Source organism: Oncorhynchus kisutch, linkage group LG1, assembly GCF_002021735.2.
Source record: "Oncorhynchus kisutch isolate 150728-3 linkage group LG1, Okis_V2, whole genome shotgun sequence".
NCBI lineage: Eukaryota > Metazoa > Chordata > Actinopteri > Salmoniformes > Salmonidae > Oncorhynchus > Oncorhynchus kisutch.
The window spans coordinates 13,524,237-13,548,670 of record NC_034174.2 but is presented as its reverse complement, the minus strand read 5'-3'; the positions used below and the strand labels follow the sequence as shown (position 1 = coordinate 13,548,670).

The 24,434-nt window shown below is 41.8% G+C and overlaps 2 protein-coding genes and 1 pseudogene across 2 annotated transcripts; all 3 read right to left on the bottom strand.

Moving 5' to 3' along the window:
* Positions 1-179: 179 nt before the first annotated feature.
* On the bottom strand, positions 180-6,048 carry LOC109865943 (adenosine receptor A1-like; annotated as a pseudogene).
* A 4,207-nt stretch (positions 6,049-10,255) lies between these two features.
* Positions 10,256-11,895, bottom strand: LOC109878374 (adenosine receptor A3-like). The gene is made up of 2 exons (XM_020470636.2): positions 11,463-11,895; positions 10,256-11,377 (listed from the first exon to the last, which is right to left on the bottom strand). The coding sequence occupies exons 1-2, from the start codon at positions 11,789-11,791 to the stop codon at positions 10,666-10,668; spliced, it is 1,041 nt and encodes a 346-aa protein (XP_020326225.1). The 5' UTR covers positions 11,792-11,895; the 3' UTR covers positions 10,256-10,665.
* A 7,483-nt stretch (positions 11,896-19,378) lies between these two features.
* Positions 19,379-21,086, bottom strand: LOC109866024 (adenosine receptor A1-like). Its single transcript, XM_020454603.2, has 2 exons — positions 20,583-21,086; positions 19,379-20,497 (listed from the first exon to the last, which is right to left on the bottom strand). Exons 1-2 carry the CDS (start codon positions 20,909-20,911, stop codon positions 19,909-19,911), a joined length of 918 nt encoding a protein of 305 aa, XP_020310192.1. The 5' UTR covers positions 20,912-21,086; the 3' UTR covers positions 19,379-19,908.
* Between the last annotated feature and the right edge of the window lie 3,348 nt (positions 21,087-24,434).

The following is a 24,434-nucleotide window of genomic DNA, read 5'->3' as shown; positions in this document are numbered from 1 at the left end:
AACTAATGGGAATCCATAATAAACCCCAGGAAGAGTAGCTGCTGCCTTGGCAGGAACTAATGGGAATCCATAATAAACCCCAGGAAGAGTAGCTGCTGCCTTGGCATGAACTAATGGGGATCCATAATAAACCCCAGGAAGAGTAGCTGCTGCCTTGGCAGGAACTAATGGGGATCCATAATAAATACAAATACCCTTTGAAAAGACTTCGATAAGTAACAGTGAATCCATGTCGTTTTTAAGTGGATATCTCTCAACAATCATTCTCATGATAGTTCATTGGTAATAGTCAGTGACAAATATCATAGCTAAGCGGGGCTTGGTTAAAACCCTGTATGTGAGGCCAATGGGTACCTGTAGATAGATAAATTATCCAGTAGGAGGTGCTGCCTTGCCTATAGTTTTTTCTTGGGATAGTGGAAATAACATTGAAGATCTGATATGTTTTAAAGTTACAAATTCAACATACTTTATACAAGGTTTGTCTATGTTGAAATTTGGTTACAATGATGACATAATACTGCAGTTGAAATGTCACCCTCAAAACAACAGTTCAAGTTGATAACTTTGTTCAAATCCGATGTATTTTCCATGTAGGATTTGTCACAATATGTTGACAAAGTACATCGAAACAACGTTGATTCAACCAGTTTGTGCACAGTGGGGAGTCACAGGTGGACCTTACAGTTGGCAAGGTAACAGCCCCCCACCCAATCACACACCACTAGTTTGGCAATCAAGCTGAAAGAAAAAACGATAAACATTTTCAGACAATTTCATAGAAAAAATAATGGTCCAATCAGACTTCAGATTTATACAACATACCATAGAAAGCATTATTGTATGATTCAAATTGAGAAACAAGCAATGTGTATGAATGAGTGTCCAAGGGTGTGTGAGTGTCACAGGAGGTTGATGGCATGTGGGGCCGGGATCGTGGTAATAGCTGGAGCGGAATTGGTGGAATGGTATCAAATACATCAAACACATGGTTTCCACCTGTTTGATGCCATTCCATTCGCTCCCTTCCAGACATTATTATGATCCATCCTCCATTCAGCAGCACCACTGGTGAGTGTGTTATAGGCCAATTTGACAAGGATCTCGTTATAAAGCAAAATACTAAATATGAATTGTAGCTGGCATCAGTAAATTAAATAACATATGGGCTGGTACTTGCATTTAAAGTCTTCCTGTTTCCTGGATTGACTATTGCAAATGTTAACGAAATGTTAATGAGCTTAATTCTCATAATTCAGTGAAGTGCTTTTCGTTGGAGTCTAGCCCACTAATGGGGGCCATCACAAATCAGACTGCAGTCCATATGCTGTATCATTCATCCCAGATGATGGTTGCAAAGCAGAAGTCTCCGTATTATTGCACTACGACTACTTCTTTGACACAACATTTCGCAGGAGAAGCATATAATCAGGGCAGGTCGTGGGTACTGGTGGACTGGGGTTTTCTCAAACAGGGGTGGTGGGCTGGGCTGGGCTGGTTGGGGCAAGGGCTGTTCTCTGTGGGTTTACACAGCATGCAGCAGTGGAAGATCTGGACCAGCGTGGCACGAAACCGCTGTATTCGGAAGGCATAGACCAGGGGGTTGAGGGCAGAGTTGATGTGGGTCATAAAGACTCCCACATACATGGCACTCTTGGGCATCCCACACTCCGGGCAATAGAAGAGGATGCAGTTCATGACATGCAGCGGCAGCCAGCACAGAGCGAATAAGAAGACGATGAGCGCCAAGGACTTGGTTAGCTTCAGCTCCTTGTCCAAGTACTTGCTTCCTCGGCGCGCATGTTAAGCTGCTTCCGGATCACCCTGAAGATCTCACGGTACAGAGCGATCATGATGGTCAGAGGAACCACCACCCAGCCGAAGACGTTGAAGTAGACCATGTAGTCCATACGCATGACCTTGGTGAACTTGCAAACTATTATGTCACCGCTGGTGATGCTCAGGTTACCCTGTGTGTGCTCGTTGTGCCAGCCCAACATGGGCACCATCCCCGTCAGGGCAGAGAGGAGCCAGCATGCTCTGTTCTGGGTCACGATGCTCTGTTCTGGGTCACGATAATTCTGTACCTGCAGAGGACCAGAGGAATTATCAAAGTCAGTTTGAAAAATGATACAGTACATTGACAAACATAGAACATACAAAACAGCTAGAGGTGAAGCTTAGCTTAGACTTTTGATTATCTCCAGACAAATATGTCTGGAAACCTTTCCATAAGCCATTTGTGTAAGATGCTTGGTGGATGCATCAAGCATGCATTTTTACAGTACATGCAGTTCTAAGGAGCTAAGAATGAGATTTTATGAATACCAATGATACACCATCTCTGTGTAATGCATTAGTGACTAAATTAATTTATGCATGTATTAAGTTTTGTTCTATATCTTTATTTAATTTATTTGTGTTTTTAATCCCAGCCCCAGTCCCCACAGAGGCCTTTTGGTAGGCTGTCATTTTAAATAAGAATTTGTTCTCAACTGACTTGCCTAGTTAAATAAAGGTTACATTTTGTTATTCTTTATTCCACAATAGTGGAATTTGCGGTTAGCCTTCAAAATAAAAGTATGTCATTTATATTTACTATGTATCCCCATTAGCTGCTACTCTTCCCGGGGTCCAGCAAAATCAAGGCAGTTATACAAATAACATTATTTGAAGTGTCAAATAAACTTGTTGACCTTTATTTATTTATAAAAATAAAAAAATCCCAGCCCCCGTCCCCAAAAGCCTTTTGCCTTTTGGTAGGCCATCATTGTAAATGAGAATGTGTTCTGAAATAACTTGCCTAGTGTCACCGAGTAGACTGATGAACCATTTCATTGCTCCAGATTCCAACCTTGTTAAACATTAATTATCTAGTCTAAATATGGCATGATTCCACCAATTGTAACTTTCTGCGTCACTTTCAAAGATACACCTTTACTTTGAAGAAGAACAGAAAATTCCACTTGTGTGGCTAATCATTATTGTGGCTGGCTTCACAACATATAACCGGGTCAGGTTGAGCCTCACCAGCCAAATGAAGCTAGCTGGCTGCTTCTAACGTTAGCTCTGTGCAACAGGGCCAAGTAGCGGCAAGCTAGTTATTTTCATGAACTGAAGTTAAATGTCAATAGGCGAACAACAGGTGGCTACCTAGCTAATACTTACGCACAAGGATTCCTAAATCATTGCTAAGAATATTGAAAATTACTGCAGTTTTTACTGGTCATTGTTTTCAGGCTGGTTGCATTAGTGCTAACGTCAGCTATCTACCGCCGAAGTTCTAACATCTGTATCAAAGATATTTGCCTTTTTTTATCCCGCTCGTTTGATCCTGATCTTATTTCAGATGTTCACACAGACGTTTTCCCATTCGCTCGAACAAATGTGCCTCTTTACCAACGCGTGATTGTAAACACATCATTCGTGTCCGGCGTGTGCTTGTTTGCATACTTTTTTTTGTAGTTTTGACAGTGCTTCTGATCGTAATTGTGGCGCTTGGCTTGCACGTGCAAATTCAGCATACACAACATTCTATAATAGAATTGTGTTATTTGACGTGTCAAATGAAAAGCTTATTTAACGCGACAAATAGTGTTATTTTGACGTTTTTGACATGCAAATACCCAAACGGCATTACATAATTGCTTCCTCATTGGGGTTTTAGGCTGGGCTTCTGTATAATCACTTTGTGACATCTGATGTAAAAACGGCTTTATAAATCATTGTGACAACGTTTGACAAGTCCATGGCTCAGACATAATGCATTTTATAGTAGGCCTATGTTAACAATGCATTTCCATATTGAAGCCATGAAATTACTTAGAACAATGTGGACTGCAAACAAATTCAACATATTTAGAAAATGTGTTTCCTCATGCTAGTTAAGCCTAGGGCTGAATACTGCCCCCTTTGGAGGAAGTGCGTGCCCATAGTAAACTGAAAATATTTTTTCCCAAAATTGCTAATATATGCATATAATAATAATAATTGAATAGAAAACACTCTAAAGTTTCTATAACCGTTAAAATTATGTCTGTATGTAAAGCAGAACTCCCAGGGCAGCCTTTCTTCCAAACACCCTGTTGGCAACAGAAAAGTTGGGACAACTTTGACGTCATCGCCCCCACCCTTCCCAACCAGCTACGGATCCAGGAACAGTTTCTATGTGTTCAGCGCGATGTCTGCTTTCAAATGATGCGTTCTTTGTGAGAATATCGCGTCGGTCTCTTTTTCCATGAAACACCAATTGACGTCGGTTTGTCTGTTCGCACTGATCTTTGTTTTACATGATTAAAACATCCTAAAGCTCGATTCTGCACTTAGTTTGACCATTTTAGTCGACATATAATATGTCATTTTGAAGTTTTGAAGCGCAAGAGTGCGGGACCAGAAGTCATTTTGGGTGCATTTCAGCTGAAGCTGTTGGCATATGCTAATACAGAGACACACAACTTGAAACCAAACGATGTATTGGGTAAGTATAACTCCTTCCACGTCTTCTGATCGAAGAACATCAAAGGTAAGGGAATATTTATGTGGTTAATTTTGGGTTTCTGTGCTCTCCAAACGTAGAGGAGACATACTGCTAATATCTGAGCGCCGCCTCATATTATAGCCTAGTGAACGAATTCTGTAACGTTAAAAATAAATGTAACACAGCGGTTGCATTAAGAAGTGTATCTTTGTAACTATATGTAGAACATGTATATTTAGTCATGTGTATTGCTTGTTATCTGACGTTATCTGTCGGAGCTATCATCATTTCTCCGGACATTTGAGTAGCATTTTTCAAAAATGTCGTCATTGTAAACAGAGATTTATGGATATAAATAGCATATTATTGAAAAAGAAAATGTACTGTGCAACATGTCCTATTACTGTCATCTGATGAAGATTTTCAAAAGGTTAGTGAATGATTTATTTTTTAATCCTGCTTTTATAATTTTATATTTTCTGGGACAAAATGGCCGCCTCTTGTCTTTTGTTTCGGTGGTGGTCTAATATAAATGTGTGGTGTGTTTTCGCCGTAAAACATTTTAGAAATCTGACTTGCTGGGTAGATGAACAAGGTATTTATCTTTCATTTGAGCTATTGGACTTGTATAGGTGTGGAGGTAAAATATTTCAAAGAATATTTTTTCGCATTTTGCGTTATGGTAATGAGCTGAGCCTGTAGTCGCGATCCCGGATCCGGGATAGGTAGTATCAACAGGGTATTACAAACTAGGTTATAACAGACTAACATTCTTATTAGAGTTGATGACAACGCAATTCATAAAATACTATAAATACACAATTTGAAGCAATCACATATTTAGCCATGGAGCACGTTCAAACCTACAGCGCTACAGCCAGCACTAAGATTTAACATTGCATTAGGTTAGTTAAAATAGAGTCCTCTGCGTGGTAAAGTTGGCAGTTGTTTTCAGACTGTGCAGAACGCTACCTGGTAAAAGTAAATAGCATACAGCCGGCGTAATTCGACTCACTTGGTGGGAATCTTGACCCGGAGGTAGCGATGGCAATGGCCATTAGGGACAGGATGGAGCCCTGGGTGATGATGAGGAGCAGGCAGGAGAAGAAGAGGCAGGTGTAGAACTGAGTCTTCAGCCCCAGACTGATCACTACAGCCAGGGGAATGACCAGGGCTCCCACAGCGATGTCGGCCACCACCAGAGACACGAGGAAGCAGAACGTGGTGTCCCTCAGGGCCCGGTTCGTACAGACCACCAGCACCACTAACACGTTGCCCAGCACAGAGGCCAGGGCTATGGCTGTCTCCATGGAGATGTACATCATGTCCACATGCTCCTGTGGCTTGACACCGGGAGAGGAAGACATTTTAATAGTCCCCAGTTTTCCTCTTGCCTTTCCTCAGATTAAAAATAGTTTAAGAAGTAGTTAAATGTTCTTCTTCTTCAGTTGGTCCTTTGCATTCAGCTAATTTCATTGTGTCCTCTTCCATTCTGTGTGTTCCCTTTAAGCTGCTGCTGGTGAGAGAAGCGTGGGTGGTAACTGACCTGGCATTGACTCACTGAGTGGGCCCTATGTCGACTGCTCCACACTGACTGGCTGATCCCCTGCGTCTCTCCTTCTCTTAGAGGGGAGGGGCCTCGTTCTCCTCCCATCACTCCTCTGGAGCCATATGGGCGCGCATGTGTGTGTGTGGGTGCGCATGTGCTATGTGTGTGGGTTTTTGTATGTGATAATCTGTGTGTGCATACATGTGGGTGAGAGGGGAGCTGTGACAGGTCTGGCACAGGTGGGTCTCATAAAACATGCATTTGGGATATTTTTTAACATTGCCACTCAAGATAACAGGGTGTCAAATGACAATGTGAGCGATCTAGGTGCCATTTTAAAATTTTAGTACTCTTTCTGTCACCTGAGATGCACTGCAGACAGGACTTTGACACTTACCCAAGAGGATTTGTGAGAAACTAACATTCTGCCCCCACCCTTGCTTTTGTGCTAACCAAAACCAATTTCATCCTCTCAAATGGCTTTGCATGAATGACTGGACTGCATGCTGTGTCCAGATGAGCTCTATGTGATGTGATATGTGTTTACTTCCTGAATAACAGAGAATCTGTAGAAATAGAACCGTACATCGCCTATAGATAATTGTTGTATCCAGCCTTTTTGCCTTTAGCCTTGTTCATAAAGGTGAATTAATGAATTAATCGCAGTCTCCTTAATCACAAAGCATCAATAAATAAGATACATGGGAGTAATTGGAATTATGTAATGTGCAAGTTATTCAGTTGCAATCCGTGATTTATATTCATACACCAGCTAAATAACTTGTGTGAAATATGGTATGTTTTGAATGGTACATTAGTGCATAACTGTAGCCATTCAGTTATGTAACTCTATAGCGACAGGAAGAGGATTGTGATTTTATCACATTTATATGCTCATGAATACATTTTAGCACACATTTTCTTCCTTTTATCATTTTGAAACATCATTATAATTTTCTTTGATTTTTTTTACTTCACTCTGGCCACCAGTTGCACATTCATTCCCGTTCTGTACCTTCTTTCCATCAATTTAATCATTCTGGACCAGCTCTTTGCTAAAATAGTCATGGAACCATGCAAAAAAAAGCGACACAATTTAAACACTGACATATTGAAATATCATATGCACTGAAATGAATTGAATTCAAGTGGCACTGCATCATGTTTATGACTGCCAGCAAGCCAAGCCGAAAATGTTTAATTGTCCTAAAACACAGTTTTCTCTTGCTTGGTTTTAATAAGGCAATGTTAATGTCTAAATCTGAAAGTCTTGTCAGCCACTATAAAGGATCTCTGTGATGGCCCTTCTCAATCCATTAAGGGAAGAAGTTTCAACGTCTGCCCGTAAACATTTTATATTCTCTCTTTTTTGGAGGAAACCGATGAATCAAGACTTTCATTGGGGACATTGCCTCCTACCTCGGACCGTGCTCTGTGCATTAGCTTGTTGGTGAGCAGACACAACAGTAACTCACTTTTATTGGAGATTGTATCACCTTCCTCATGTTCTTTACGTCATCTGAGTCCCAGGGATAGTCAGCTTTGTGTGCGTGTCTCTGATAGAGCGACAATCATAACATAGCAGCAGTGATAGAGCGACAATCATAACATAGCAGCAGTGATAGAGCGACAATCATAACATAGCAGCAGTGATAGAGCGACAATCATAACATAGCAACAGTGATAGAGCGACAATCATAACATAGCAGCAGTGATAGAGCGACAATCATAACATAGCAGCAGTGATAGAGCGACAATCATAACATAGCAGCAGTGATAGAGCGACAATCATAACATAGCAGCAGTGATAGAGCGACAATCATAACATAGCAGCAGTGATAGAGCGACAATCATAACATAGCAGCAGTGATAGAGCGACAATCATAACATAGCAACAGTGAGCTTTGATGTACGGGTTGGTAAAGGTATGGCGACAAGCTTTTTATTGTGTGTCAATAAACCTTTAGAAGAGCTGTTTCAGGCCAATGAGCACATTTTTGTCAAATGGACAAAAATGGATATTGATCAACCAACCTGTAGTCTACCAGTAGAGTAGCTCAGTTTGTAGACCATAGCACTTGCAACATCAGGATTGTGGGTTCAACTCCTGGTGGGACCACCGATATGACAAATGTATGCACACACAGTTGCTTTGGATAAAATAGTCTGCTAAATGGTATATTATCTACAGTACACCTTTAGATAAAGCGGGGGAACAGGTGCTCAAAGTGAAAACATTCCAACTGCCTCTCTAGCCAAAATATTTAATGTTTATTTCTCTATTTGCTTTCTGAAACAACACATTCTCTCATCACACATGGTAAGCAAGCTAATGCCAGTGACTCCTAAGCCTAGAAAACTATTTGAGATAATTGCCATTGGGAAAAGTGGCTATCAGCTGAACAAAGCTAATGATAACGTAAATATGCTAGCTAGCGATGCTGTCGAAACAAGTAAATACGCTAGCTGGTGTCGTGTCTCTGACTATGATTAAATTATATGATGCTATTGATTGATTTCGATTACCTAACGTTTAATTGATTATGTGATTGAATTAAACCATGCAAAATACATTCAACTCAATCGTAGCCTCCTACCAGTATTCAAGTCTCCCCACCCGGCACCCGCAGCCAGTGGTCACTGCATGCAAGTCAGACCAGTTCGCTCTCAAAATAAAATGAGACTCAAAGTAAAATGTAAAATGAAATCATACAATTAAAAACATCTACCGAGCTGCGAGTTCATATTTTAATAGGAGGGCAAAAGGACAGGTGCTCGGGTACTGGTTGAGCCCTATCTGTCCGCTAGAGTTTTGACTTCTGGGTGCGTTTTGCAACAGAAACACACTGGCCAGTGAATACACCTCTGAGACTGTAACCAACACTGTGAATAGCAGTAATGAATTAGTACAGTACCATGCAGAGGTTCGCCAGGTCAGATTCCTCAGGGGATTATGTGGCTGTGGTGAAGAGATCCCATTACCTGTAAGCAACTGAGTGTAATGTTCTCCACATACTCATCAAACTTCCTATTGGAGATGAAGGATGCCTCCAACAACCATTAGCGCTTAATACAGATCTGAAGCTACAGTGCTAGCGATCCTATTATGACTGCTGTAATGCACATCGATACAGAGAAGAGGGTCGTAGACTGGATTAATGTGTTCCAATGGTAAAATGTGAAAAACAGTGAGTCAACATATATAATATTGTATTTCTGTTCAGGGGGAAGCCAGCAATAAAACAATGGAATTGAAAACATAATACCAGTAGGATTTCAGAAGGCTAGAAGGAGCATGAGCTCTACTGCATTATCATCCACACAACTTCTGTGGAAGATTCTATTGTTTTCTCATCATAGCTTAATGAGGGGCCTATGTTTTGACACAACGAGCCCTTTTAACTTTACATCTAGTTTTTTTTTGCTTCTTCTCTTTTTAAGGAATGAAAAAAACTGCTTCAGTCCTAACGTAAAACCTGCTTTAGGCCCATGGGGTTTACAGATGATTTTATTATATTTTTTACTCACTTAGCAGACGCTCTTATCCAGAGTGACTAACAGGAGCAATTAGGGTTAATCAGTTTGTGTACCTGTTTCGTCTCTTGTAGTCCTTGCTGTGTTTATAACAATGTGTTTGTTTGCTTTGGTTGCGCACAGGTGTAGCCTAATCATTTGTTCACTCTTTTGTTGCTGATTTTCCTGTGCTGCAGGAAATGCAGATGTGCTTTGTGATTTACATAAATTCACGGAAAACACACGGTCATATTAACAGTATTGCATTTTTCATGTAGACTGATTTTGGACAGCTAATAGCCTAACCATCGCACACACAACATTATGTACTAAATGTTCAAATCCCGTTGCTGCAGGATTATTTTGTTGCAACAATGCTGGTCAAATTAAGATTCTACATCTGTATCTGATTTCTGGATGTTATAGCTGCCTTCATCTAGTAGAGTAGAAGGATAAATCAGCAATATGTCAGTGCAATCCGGGATCCTTGGGACATCCCTACCTCATTGAAGTTGACATTTAAAATGGTTAAAGTAAGGCTTGAGATTAGGGTTTATGGTAGGGATGTCCCAAGGAACTCGGATAGCACTGACAAATATGTCCTATAGGAGCAGTGTAAATATTGAGGCGCTTGTGACTCCCCCAGATATTGTGGGTAGGAACATGGTGAAATATTACTCAACAATGACCCAGATCCCTGGCCACTATCACTCAACTCAATATAACTATTTATTGCTGAAGCAGACAAATCATTGAATGAGATTGCAAATTTTTTTCCTACATATTTTTTGTGATAACTGTCAAATAGTGCATGTTATTTCCATTTCTGGGCAACGTTATCATACAGAATAAAATAAATAAAAATTCAGCACCTTCAAGAAACACGAGTCTTTAAACAGGAAATCGATACGAGTAAAATGAAACCTGTAAGAGCCCACTTACTTGACTTCCTTGCAACTTCCTCTGTCTATTTTTATCCCTCAGTTTTTTTCAACAAATGACAAATATTAAAATATGCCAATGTATAACACCCTGGCAGTAGTTTCCCTTATTATACAGGTTCTAAGGTCTTGATGCACTTTGCCAAAGAAAAAAAAGCTAAGCGACTATCACTTCTATTGTCTTCCTACACTATCAACATGCTTATACCTTCAACTGTGTCAATTTTCATAACACTGATAGCATTTCCATCAATATTTCTATCTGCACTGTTAGGGTTGCTGCTGATAATGTTTTCACTGGTCTGGTTGCACTGAGAGCCCTGACTGTCACCTCGACACACAAAGATATTCCTCCAGATCCTCAGGTACGCTTCCTGGATCTTGCGGATCTTGAAGGCATAAACGATCGGGTTGACAGCTGAATTGCCATGGGAGAGGAGGATGCCCACGTAGAAGGCCTGTTGGGGTATGTTTGATGAGTTACCAAAGTAGGCAACACAGTTCATGATGTCCAGTGGGAGCCAGCAAAAGGCGAAGAGCACCAGGACCAGAGTCAGGGATCGGGCCAGGCACCTTTCCTTTGTGAAGTAGATGTGGGACTGGGTACTGCTCCCCGTCTTCTCTCTCAGGTTCTTTTGTATGATACAGAAGATGTAGCAGTATAGGACAGCCATGACAAGCAACGGAGTGAGGGTGCAGAGGAAGAAGAAAAAGTAAACCAGGTATGACATGGGAATCACAGCCAGGAAACGGCAGATGGTGGTTGAGTTCCCTGAGTGAGACAAGGTGTCATGGTTGTACCACCCAAACATGGGTGGGAAGCTCAACATGAAGGCAACAAACCAACATATTGCCACCACCACCCAAGATCTCCTCTCTGTTACTGTCCTCTTGTACCTGTTGAAGCAGAGAATCTGTTCATCTGACATGACAACCATTTTTTAAAGCTGTGTGTATGTACTGTATATGCTTGCACGCTCACCTGAGAGGGATGAAGACGCGTAGGAATCTGTCCACAGAGATGGCTAGCAGAGACATGACTGAAGACATTGTCAACATGATGACCACACAGCTTATGAAGAGACATACATTGAACGAGGTGCACACCCGTCCATCCACCAACACAGCCAGCGGCACAGCCACAGAACCTACAAGGAAGTCAGCTGCAGCTAGAGAGACCAAAAAACAGAAGGTGGGCTGCCGGAGGTTGCTGCTCGACCACACTGCCCAGATCACCAGGACATTTCCCAGACAGCAGGCAACAGCGATCAGCACCTCCAGCACTGTGTAGACAACCTCTCCTCCAGGCATCCTGTCAACCGTCCAATGGAAGTTTAATATGGGCAATTACTGTACTTAACACGAAGTGTGCTCTATTCTATACCTCTGGAGATTTTCCTTTTCCTGTAGGCTCGAGGATGTTCACTTAGCTATTGAAAAGGTTTATTGAAATGTCACAGCCCCCACTTGCCTTGTAGGTTGGTGATAAGTGTTGTGGTATGTCACTTCTCCTACACTGCTAGAAGGAGGGGACTGTGTATAAAATAGTTTGTTAATCTCAGTTGAATCCTTATCTTGAACATTTGGCAAGGTGTCGCAATCTTAAAATTTATGTTGGCTGCAAAAAAATGTTTAGCTGTGGTTGTGTTGTACAGATATCCTGTAGCTTTAGAGGAAGGATGCTCAAAATAGACTTGTCTCTGTGAATGGTATACATGTCACAATGTGGAATGTGACAGGTGTTATGCCTGGGATGAGTAGGCACAGTAAAGGCAGAGGTAGACTACAAAAAGGTCAGTTTCAACATGTATTTTAAGGCATGGTTTTCAATCATCATCGTTTCAGTAATCAAGTTCAATCACCATTTTTAACACTGTCCCACAATTAATTTCAAATGTTTCACTTCCGTAATATTTTATTTTTGCTTTTAACTTAGAAAACCATGCTACTTCAAAATCCAGCCTGGTCTCAGACTAGACGTAACATAGGAAATGGATATCCAATACAGTGCCTTGCGAAAGTATTCGGCCCCCTTGAACTTTGCGACCTTTTGCCACATTTCAGGCTTCAAACATAAAGATATAAAACTGTATTTATTTGTGAAGAAACAACAACAAGTGGGACACAATCATGAAGTGGAACTACATTTATTGGATATTTCATACTTTTTTAACAAATCAAAAACAGAAAAATTGGGCGTGCAAAATTATTCAGCCCCCTTAAGTTAATACTTTGTAGCGCCACCTTTTGCTGCGATTACAGCTGTAAGTCGCTTGGGGTATGTCTCTATCAGTTTTGCACATCGAGAGACCGACATTTTTTCCCATTCCTCCTTGCAAAACAGCTCGAGCTCAGTGAGGTTGGATGGAGAGCATTTGTGAACAGCAGTTTTCAGTTCTTTCCACAGATTCTCGATTGGATTCAGGTCTGGACTTTGACTTGGCCATTCTAACACCTGGATATGTTTATTTTTGAACCATTCCATTGTAGATTTTGCTTTATGTTTTGGATCATTGTCTTGTTGGAAGACAAATCTCCGTCCCAGTCTCAGGTCTTTTGCAGACTCCATCAGGTTTTCTTCCAGAATGGTCCTGTATTTGGCTCCATCCATCTTCCCATAAATTTTAACCATCTTCGCTGTCCCTGCTGAAGAAAAGCAGGCCCAAACCATGATGCTGCCACCACCATGTTTGACAGTGGGGATGGTGTGTTCAGGGTGATGAGCTGTGTTGCTTTTATGCCAAACATAACATTTTGCATTGTTGCCAAAAAGTTCAATTTTTCTGACCAGAGCACCTTCTTTCACATGTTTGGTGTGTCTCCCAGGTGGCTTGTGGCAAACTTTAAACAACACTTTTTATGGATATCTTTAAGAAATGGCTTTCTTCTTGCCACTCTTCCATAAAGGCCAGATTTGTGCAATATATGACTGATTGTTGTCCTATGGACAGAGTCTCCCACCTCAGCTGTAGATCTCTGCAGTTCATCCAGAGTGATCATGGGCCTCTTGGCTGCATCTCTGATCAGTCTTCTCCTTGTATGAGCTGAAAGTTTAGAGGGATGGCCAGGTCTTGGTAGATTTGCAGTGGTCTGATACTCCTTCCATTTCAATACTATCGCTTGCACAGTGCTCCTTGGGATGTTTAAAGCTTGGGAAATCTTTTTGTATCCAAATCCGGCTTTAAACTTCTTCACAACAGTATCTCGGACCTGCCTGGTGTGTTCCTTGTTCTTCATGATGCTCTCTGTGCTTTTAACGGACCTCTGAGACTATCACAGTGCAGGTGCATTTATATGGAGACTTGATTACCCACAGGTGGATTGTATTTATCATCATTAGTCATTTAGGTCAACATTGGATCATTCAGAGATCCTCACTGAACTTCTGGAGAGAGTTTGCTGCACTGAAAGTAAAGGGGCTGAATAATTTTGCACGCCCAATATTTCAGTTTTTGATTTGTTAAAAAAGTTTGAAATATCCAATACATTTCGTTCCACTTCATGATTGTGTCCCACTTGTTGTTTATTCTTCACAAAAAAATACAGTTTTATATCTTTATGTTTGAAGCCTGAAATGTGCCAAAAGGTCGCAAAGTTCAAGGGGGCCGAATACTTTCGCAAGGCACTGTACTTGGTTCTGTGCCTGAGCTACAGGCTGTTAGATTTGGGTATGTCTTCAGGCGGAAATTGCACAAAGTAGGGGGTAGTTCTAATTAACCACATTGGCATTATGGTAGCATTTTGCATGTTGAGAATGAAACTGAAGGTGAACATGAGAAGTAGGACAATGATGCAGGAAAGAAGAGTATTTAAAGAAATTGTTCACCTAAATTGGTTTCCTTACTCTGTATGCAATCTATGGACAAGGAAAGACAGCAATCCATGCTTTGGTATTGTCCAGCTGTCCACTGTCTTAAAACACTACGTTTTTAGCATTTGTGTCCAAAAACCACTGCAAGTCAATAACCCCGAAATTAAAATGTTGTGGATTTATATCCAGATCATCCTAGTGTCTAAAAGTTACTTGAACATGATTTTGACATGAAATGTGAAAAATGCTAACTATCCAATTCTATGGAATATTACCAAAGTAAATCATACAATTAAAAACATCTACTGAGCTGTGAGTTCATATTTTAATAGGAGGGGAAAAGGACAGGTGCTGGTTGAGCCCTATCTGTCTGTCATGAGAATTTTCAATCCCAATGATGATAACTAAACAATTATTTAAGCTTTGACCAATCCCCAAGGTTTGTAAGACCCTGGGTATAATAATAATTAGGCAAAGACTCAGCTTCTGCAAAAGGTTTGTAAGCTTTATTCAGAGAGCGCTCTAAAGTCAACCAAAATTTGAACAGCCTTTATAACCCCCTCTACACACACACACACACACACACACACACACACACACACACACACACACACACACACACACACACACACACACACACACACACACACACACACACACACACACACACTTATCACTTTTCTACCGACCTTGGCAGTTTCTTGCCGTTCTTTTCCTCCCCAGATAAGAGGGACCTTGGAAGGAACCTCTTTCCTGTTGTCCTTTGTTCTCTCAACTCTCACACCACTACACAGCATCACAATGGTCTAGTCACACGTATTATGAAATTATGACTACCAACACATTTCATACAATTCTATGATTTCAGGGTGAAATCCTTTAGTCATTACTTTAAACATATAAATTCACTTATCACTGTCTGCTAGAGTTTTCACCTCTGGGTACGTTTTGCAACAGAAACCCACTGGCCAGTGAATACACCTCTGAGACTGTAGCCAACACTGTGAATAGCAGTAATGAATTAGTACAGCTTCACAGAAACATGGCTCACTCGAGAGACGCTAACGGAATCGGTGCAGCCAACTGGTTTCTTCACGCATCGCGCCGACAGAAACAACCATCTTTCTGGTAAGAAGATGGGCGGGGGGGTATGCCTTATGATTAACGAGACGTGGTGTGATCTCAACAACATACAGGAACTCAAGTCCTTCTGTTCACCTGACTTAGAATTCCTCACAATCAAATGTCGACCGCATTATCTACCAAGGGAATTCTCTTCGATTATAATCACAGCCGTATATATTCCCCCCCAAGCAGACACATCGATGGCCCTGAACGAACTTTATTTGACTCTTTGCAAACTGGAAACCACATATCCTGAAGGCTGCATTCATTGTAGCTGGGGATTTTAACAAGGCTAATCTGAAAACAAGACTCCCTAAATTGTATCAGCATATCAATTGCGCAACCAGGGCTGGTAAAACCTTGGATCATTGCTATTCTAACTTCCGCGACGCATATAAGGCCCTCCCCCGCCCTCCTTTCGGAAAAGCTGACCACGAATCCATTTTGTTGCTCCCTGCCTACAGACAGAAACTAAAACAAGAAGCTCCCGCGCTCAGGTCTGTTCAACGCTTGTCCGACCAATCTGATTCCACGCTTCAAGACTGCTTCGATCACGTGGACTGGGATATGTTCTGCATTGCTTCCAACAACAACATTGACGATTACGCTGATTCGGTGAGCGAGTTCATTAGAAAGTGCATTGACAATGTCGTTCCCATAGCAAAGATTAAAACATTCCCAAACCAGAAACCGTGGATTGATGGCAGCATTTGCGGGAAACTGAAAGTGCGAACCACTGCTTTTAACCAGGGCAAGGTGACCGGAAACATGTCCGAATACAAACAGTGTAGCTATTCCCTCCGCAAGGCAATCAAACAAGCTAAGCGTCAGTATAGAGACAAAGTAGTCACAATTCAACGGCTCAGACACAAGAGGTATGTGGCAGGGTCTACAGTCAATCACGGATTACAAAAAGAAAACCAGCCCCGTCACGGACCAGGATGACTTCCTCCCAGACAGATGAAATGACTTTTTTGCCCGCTTTGAGGACAATACAGTGCCACTGACACGGCCCATAACCAAAGCCTGCGGGCTCTCCTTCACTGCAGCCGACGTGAGTAAAACATTTAAATGTGTTAACCCTCGCAAGGCTGCAGGCCCAGACATCATCCCGTGCCGCGTCCTCAGAGCATGCGCAGACCAGCTGGCTGGTGTGTTTACGGACATATTCAATCAATCCTTATCCCAGTCTGCTGTTCCCACATGCTTCAAGAGGGTCACCATTGTCCCTGTTCCCAAGAAAGCTAAGGTAACTGAGCTAAACGACTACCACCCCGTAGCACTCACTTCCGTCATCATGAAGTGCTTTGAGAGACTAGTCAAGGACCATATCACCTCCACCCTACCTGACACCCTAGACCCACTCCAATTTGCTTACCGCCCAAATAGGTCCACAGACGACGCAATCTCAACCCCACTGTACACTGTCCTAACCCATCTGGACAAGAGGAATACCTATGTGAGAATGCTGTTCATCGACTACAGCTCAGCATTTAACGACATAGTACCCTCCAAACTCATCAACCTTGGGTCTCGACCCCGTCCTGTGCAACTGGGTACTGGACTTCCTGACAGGCCGCCCCCAGGTGGTGAGGGTAGGTAACAACATCTTCACCCCACTGATCCTCAACACTGGGGCCCCACAAGGGTGCTTTCTGAGCCCTCTCCTGTACTCCCTGTTCACCCACGACTGCGTGGCCATGCACGCCTCCAACTCAATCATCAAGTTTGCGGACAAAACTACAGATTACCAACAACGACGAGACGGCCTACAGAGAGGAGGTGAGGGCCCTTGGAGTGTGGTGTCAGGAAAATAACCTCACACTCAACGTTAACAAAACAAAGGAGATGATTGTGCACTTAAGGAAACAGCAGAGGGAGCGCCCCCCTATCCACATCGATGGGACAGTAGTGGAGAGGGTAGTAAGTTAAGTTCCTCGGCGTACACATCATGGACAAACTGAATTGGTCCACCCACGCAGCAGTGCCTCTTCAACCTCAGGAGGCTGAAGAAATTCGGCTTGTTACCAAAAGCACTCGCAAACTTCTACAGATGCATAATCGAGAGCATCCTGTCGGGCTGTATCACCGCCAGGTACGGCAACTGCTCCGCCCACAACCGTAAGGCTCTCCAGAAGGTAGTGAGGTCTGCACAACGCATCACCGGGGGCAAACTACATGCCCTCCAGGACACCTACACCACCCGATGTCACAGGAAGGCCATAAAGATCATCAAGGACAACAACCACCCGAGCCACTGCCTGTTCACACAGCCACTGCCTGTTTAGATTAACTGTCTTCAAAGTAATGACTCGGGACGTCGGGTTTGATATGAAAGCTTCTTTTAGTAATAATACTTGTTCACGTTGCATTTAACAACTTTAGATTCTACAGAGCAATGCAGGTAAGATGCTAGCGGAAAATCAGCTTAATCACCTTGCACATAACTGGCGCGTTATCTCTCTCATTCCTGTCGCAAGGCATTCTGGAACTTGCAGTCAAAAGCGTAATTCAATACTAACCAATACAATTACATATGTAAATACCTGTAAAGAAATATCTTTAGATACAGCTCAATGAATGAACTTAAACATTAACTTTGTAACACATTAAAGTTACAACAGCTATCATCCAGAAGGCGAGGTCAGTACAGGTGCATCAAAGCAGGGACCGAGAGACTGAAAAACAGCTTCTATCTCAAGGCCATCAGACTATTAAACAGCCACCACTAACATTGAGTGGCTGCTGCCAACACACGGACTCAACTCCAGCCACTTTAATAATGGGAATTGATGGGAATTGATGTAAAATATATCACTAGCCACTTTAAACAATACTACTTAATATAATGTTTACATACCCTACATTACTCATCTCATATGTATATGTACTGTATATACTGTACTCTATATCATCTACTGCATCTTTATGTAATACATGTATCACTAGCCACTTTAAACTATGCCACTTTGTTTACATACCCTACATTACTCATCTCATATGTATATACTGTACTCGATACCATCTACTGCATCTTGCCTATGCCGTTCTGTACCATCACTCATTCATATATCTTTATGTACATATTCTTTATCCCTTTACACTTGTGTGTATAAGGTAGTAGTTTTGGAATTGTTAGGTTATATTACTCGTTGGTTATTACTGCACTCTCGGAACTAGAAGCACAAGCATTTCGCTACACTCGCATTAACATCTGCTAACCATGTCTATGTGACAAATACATTTGATTTGATTTTACCATGCAGAGGTTCGCCAGGTCAGGTTCCTCAGGGGATTATGTGGCTGTGGTGAAGAGATCCCATTACCTGTAAGCAACTGAGTTTAATGTTCTCCACATACTCATCAAACTTTGTAGGATGCCTCCAACAACCCATTAGTACTAGGTACAGATCTGTAGCTACAGTACACAATGCTAGCTATCCCATTATGAATGCTGTAATGCACATCGATACAGAGAAGAGGGTCGTAGACTGGATTAATGTCTTCCAATGGTAAAATGTGAAAAACAGTGAGTCAACATATATAATATTGTATTTTTGTTCTGAGGGAGCCAGCAATAAAACAATGGCATTGAAAACGTAATACCAATAGGATTTTAGCAGACTAGAAGCAGCACGATCTCTACTGCATTATCATCCACACAACTTCTGTGGAAGATTCTATTGTTTTCGCGTCATAGCTTAATAAGGGGTCTATGTTTTGACACAATGATCCCTTTAATTTAACATCTATTTTTTTTGCTTCTTCTCTTTTTAAAGACCGAAAAAAGCCTGCTTTAGTCACAATGAAAAAACCTGCTTCAGTCCAAGAAAAAAACCTGCTTCAGTCCAATGAAAAAAACCCGCTTTAGTCCCATGGGGTTTACAGATGATTTTATCATATTTTTGACTAATTTAGCAGACACTCTTATCATTTTTTGCTGAAGCAGACAAATCATTGAATGAGATTGCAATTTTTATTTCCTTGTTTCATATGCCCAATCCACATTCACATTTACATTTACATTTTCAGATTAGACATCTACATATTAATTGGAAACTTCCATATAAATCATGTTATTTCCATTTCTGGCCAACTTGATCATACAGAAAAAAAAACATTTAAAATTCATTCAAGAAACGAGAGTCTTTAAACAGGAAATCGATGATTAAAATGAAACCTGAAAAAGAGCCCTCTTACTTGACATCTTTGCAACCTTCTCTGTGTATTTATTAACCCTCCGTTTTATTCAACAAATGTGAAATGTAACACCCTGGCAGTAGTTTTCCCTTTTTATTCAGGTTCTTAGGTCTTGATGCACTTTGCCAAAGATAAAAAGGTAAACGACAATAATTTTTGTTGTCTTCCTACACTATTAACATTCTGCACCTTCAACTGTGCCGATTTTCACAACACTGATAGCATCTGCATCAGTATTTCTGGTCGCACTGTCAGGGTTGCTGCTAATATTTTTTTCAGTGGTGTGGTTGCTCTAAGAGCCCTGCCTGTCACCTCGACACACAAAGACCTTCCTCCATATCCTCAGGTACGCTTCCTGGATCTTGCGGATCCTGAAGGCATAAACGATCGGGTTGACAGCTGAATTGCCATGGGAGAGGAGGATGCCCACGTAGAAGGCCTGTTGGGGTATGTCTGATGGGTTACCAAAGTAGGCAACACAGTTCATGATGTCCAGAGGGAGCCAGCAAAAGGCGAAGAGCACCAGGACCAGAGTCAGGGATCGGGCCAGGCTCCTCTCCTTCCTGAAATAGATGTGGGACTGGGTACTGCTCCCCACCTTCTCTCTCATGTTCCTCTGGATGTTACAGAAGATGTAGCAGTATAGGACAGCCATGACAAGCAACGGAGTGAGGGTGCAGAGGAGGAATGCAAAGTAAACAAGGTATGACATGGGAATCACAGCCAGGAAACGGCAGATGATGGTGGTTGAGTTCCCTGAGTGAGACAAGGTGTCATGGTTGTACCACCCAAACATGGGTGGGAAGCTCAACATGAAGGCAACAAACCAACATATTGCCACCACCACCCAAGATCTCCTCTCTGTTACTGTCCTCTTGTACCTGTTGAAGCAGAGAATCTGTTCATCTGACATGACAACCATTTTTTAAAGCTGTGTGTATGTACTGTATATGCATGCATGCTCACCTGAGAGGGATGAAGACGCGTAGGAATCTGTCCACAGAGATGGCTAGCAGAGACATGACCGAAGACATTGTCAACATGATGACCACACAGCTTATGATGAGACATACATTGAACGAGGTGCACACCCGTCCATCCACCAGCACAGCCAGCGGCACAGCCACAGAACCTACAAGGAAGTCAGCTGCAGCCAGAGAGACCAAAAAACAGAAGGTGGGCTGCCGGAGGTTGCTGCTCGACCACACTGCCCAGATCACCAGGACATTTCCCAGACAGCAGGCAACAGCGATCAGCACCGCCAGCACTGTGTAGACAACCTCTCCTCCAGGCATCCTGTCAACCGTCCAATGGAAGTTTAATATGGGCAATTACTGTACTTAACACTAAGTGTGCTCTGTTCTATACCTCTGGAGATTTGCCAGCACGTTTCTTGTTCCTTTAGGCTTGAGGATGTTCACTTGGTCATTGAAAAAGGTTTATTGAAATGTCACAGCCCCCACATGCCTGCTATAGGTTGGTGATAAGTGTTGTTGTGGTTTATCACTTCTCCTACACTGCTAGTAGGAGGAGACTGTGTATTAAAGAGTTTCAATATACCGTAAATAGACTTGTTGTAAATCTGAAAAAACTACAATGCAACCACAGCTAAACCATTTCTGTTCCTCTCAGATGAAGCCTTATCTTACATAAACATTTGGTGATACGAGGCAAGGGGTTTCCATCTTCAAATCTGAGAGATGGTACAGGACTTTTTTTATGTTGGCTGCAGAAACATGTTCAGATGTCGTCGTGTGGTACACATTTCCTGTAGCTTTAGAGGAAGGATGCTCAAAAATACACTTGCTTCTGTGAATGGTATACATGTCACAATGTGGAACGTGACAGGTGTTATGTCTGGGATAAGTAGGCACAGCAAAGGCAGAGGCAGACAACAAAAAGGTCAGTTTCAACATGTATTTTAAGGCATGGTTTTCAATCATCATCGTTTCAGTTCCGTAATATTTTATTTTAGCTTTTAACTTAGAAAACCATGCTACTTCAAAATCCAGCCTGGTCTCATAGACTAGACGTAACATAGTAAATGTAAATCCGGGACACTCAAATTACTATGATATATTATGTTTGGTATGGTTACATAAGACAGAGGGTTACTTAAGGCTAAAACTAAATGAGGGTGGCTGGTCGGGTTGGGCGTATAACGCGAACGTCTAGCAAGCCAAAAGTTGCTTGTTTGAATCTCATCACAGACAACTTTAGCATTTTAACTAACCCTTCCCCTAACCCTAACCTTAACCCTTTAATCTAACTCTTAACCTTAACCAGTGGCGACCAGTCATTCAGGGCAGGTTATGCCTCTATTTTTTTCCTGTTTTGCATGATATTTTGGCATTAATATGTGTCACATATCTGTTTTCAAACAATGTAAAAAACACATTTGACTTAATTAATTAAGCTGCATATAAACATGGTCTCTTTTTTGCTTTCTTTTGTAAGGCAGCTCCAAAATGTAGGTGTTTCAGTCTAGCTGTGCTTTCTATGGTTGTGGGGCAGCCAGCAGATAATACGGAGCTTAGGGGTTAGTAATGTTCTCTGGTTGTTCCGTGATTGGCTCAGTGTTCTGTCACTCATGGGGACACTACGTCACCACAAAAATGACAGGTAGAGCTCGAAAATTCAAGCCCCTGGGTGCAGCCATAGATTTACATTAGAAGTGCCCATCCAAGAAGCCTCAAGGTTATTGGCCACAGATAAAATGACGTCATCACATTATATCAACTGCAGCTTTGATTGGACAGATCATGTCAACATCATACTTTCAAAATCTTAGCTAGCTAACAGTCATCATGAATAAAGTCAAATCTACTGGCAAATCCTTTTCAATCCTTGTCATATGGAGAGAAATTATAGATAAAATGTATCGGTTCTCTTCGGCCATTGGACATAGACATTACACAACAAGTTGGATATCGCAAATTCAACAATGAGTGGTTTGGAAGGAATCAGTGGCTAAATGCAAGTTTTACAAAGCAATCACTAGCCTGCTGGTCAGTGGAGTGGGTGTGTGGTCCAAGTCTGGGTTTAAGGGTCTCTTTTTAAGCTTAAAAGGAGAAACATTCACTCGCAACCCACCATGGGCCAGAAAAGGTTGAATACATTGGCCATGACATCAATCCAGCATGACTTCAGTGAGTTCAAGACAACTGGCAACTCGGGATAAAACTAGCTCAGACTAAGAAAATACGTTTTGAACGGTCATCCAACTTGGAATTCCATAGTATAGTGCAATTAATACATTGTCTAGTGTTATGTTGTGTAGTGGTTTTGCTGGTATGCATTAAACTAAAAAAAATGGGGGATTTGCCCCACCAAGATTTACATGCTAAAATTGCCACTGACCTTAACCCCTAAACCTAACCCCTAGCCAAACAAAACAGGGGACATAGGAAGTGGCATGTGTCCATTTTCTCAAAATCTCCATTGTAACAGTTCTGTATATAATGACAAGGTGATCGAGTCTCCACCCTAACAATTGGAGTCTTTGTCCTAAAGCCAGGAAGGCAGGCTACAAAATAAGCCCATAGAAACGCATTGGGCTTATTTTGGACAGATAAAAGCTCTCGCTTCGCCCTCTTCCTCTCTGGTTGTGACTTAAACAAATCTCCATCAGCCATGTAGGCTCACCAAAGCCATCATATGCTCGGGCAAACTTGGGCTCCACCATAATTCCGGATTGCATTCGTTTCCTGTGGGCGGCCAGCATATCCGCGAGAAGTAGTAACTTCCGACTTCAACTGTATATATTTGTTTTATTAAAAACATTTATTCCGAATTTTCAGGGATGCTGCAGGTGCATACACCCTAGGAAAATACATTTAAACTCAGTTTTTCACAATTCCTGACATTTAATCCTGGTAAAAATTCCCTGTCTTAGGTAAATTAGGATCACCACTTTATTTTAAGAATGTGAAATGTCAGAATAATAGTAGAGAGAATGATTTATTTCAGTTTTTATTTATTTCATCACATTCCCAGTGGATCAGACGTTTACATACACCCAATTAGTATTTGGTAGCATTGCCTTTAAATTGTTTAACTTGGGTAAAACATGATGGGTAGCCTTCCACAAGCTTCCCACAACAAGTTGGGTGAATTTTGTCCCATTCCTCCTTACAAAGCTGGTGTAAATGAGTCAGGTCTGTAGGCCTTCTTGCTCGCACACACTTTTTCAGTCCTGCCCACACATTTGTTGCTTGAATTTATCCACTTTATTTTCCATCCTCATGAGACCATCTTTTTTGTGAAGTGCACCAGTCCCTCTTGCAGCAAAGCACCCCCACAACATGATGCTGCCACCCCCGTGCTTCACGGTTGGGATGGTGTTATTTGGCTTGCAAGCCTCCCCCTTTTTCCTACAAACATAGTTTACATACACTAATTGGGTGTCTTTAAACAATGGTCATTATGGCCAAACAGTTCTATTTTTGTTTCATCAGACCAGAGGACATTTCTCCATAAAGTACAATCTTTGTCCCCATGTGCAGTTGCAAACCATAGTCTGGCATTTTATGGCGGTTTTGGAGCAGTGGCTCCTTTTTTATTTTTCCGTTACTTTATCAGGTAAGTTGACTGAGAACACATTCTCATTTGCAGCAACAACCTGGGGTATAGTTACAGGGGATGAATGAGCCAATTGTAAACTGGGGATTATTAGGTGACCATGATGGTTTGAGGGCCAGATTGGGAATTCAGCCAGGGCACCAGGGTTAACACCCCTACTCCTACAATAAGTGCCATGGGATCTTTAATGACCTCAGAGAGTCAGGAAACCTGTTTAACATCCCATCCGAAAGACAG

Excerpts from the sequence above, each read along its gene's own strand:
- LOC109878374 (XM_020470636.2), bottom strand. The coding sequence starts at position 11,791 with ATGCCTGGAGGAGAGGTTGTCTACACAGTGCTGGAGGTGCTGATCGCT. Across the intron at positions 11,378-11,462 it reads CGCGTCTTCATCCCTCTCAG|GTACAAGAGGACAGTAACAG; the intron begins GTGAGCGTGCAA and ends CTGCTTCAACAG.
- LOC109866024 (XM_020454603.2), bottom strand. The coding sequence starts at position 20,911 with ATGCCTGGAGGAGAGGTTGTCTACACAGTGCTGGCGGTGCTGATCGCT. Across the intron at positions 20,498-20,582 it reads CGCGTCTTCATCCCTCTCAG|GTACAAGAGGACAGTAACAG; the intron begins GTGAGCATGCAT and ends CTGCTTCAACAG.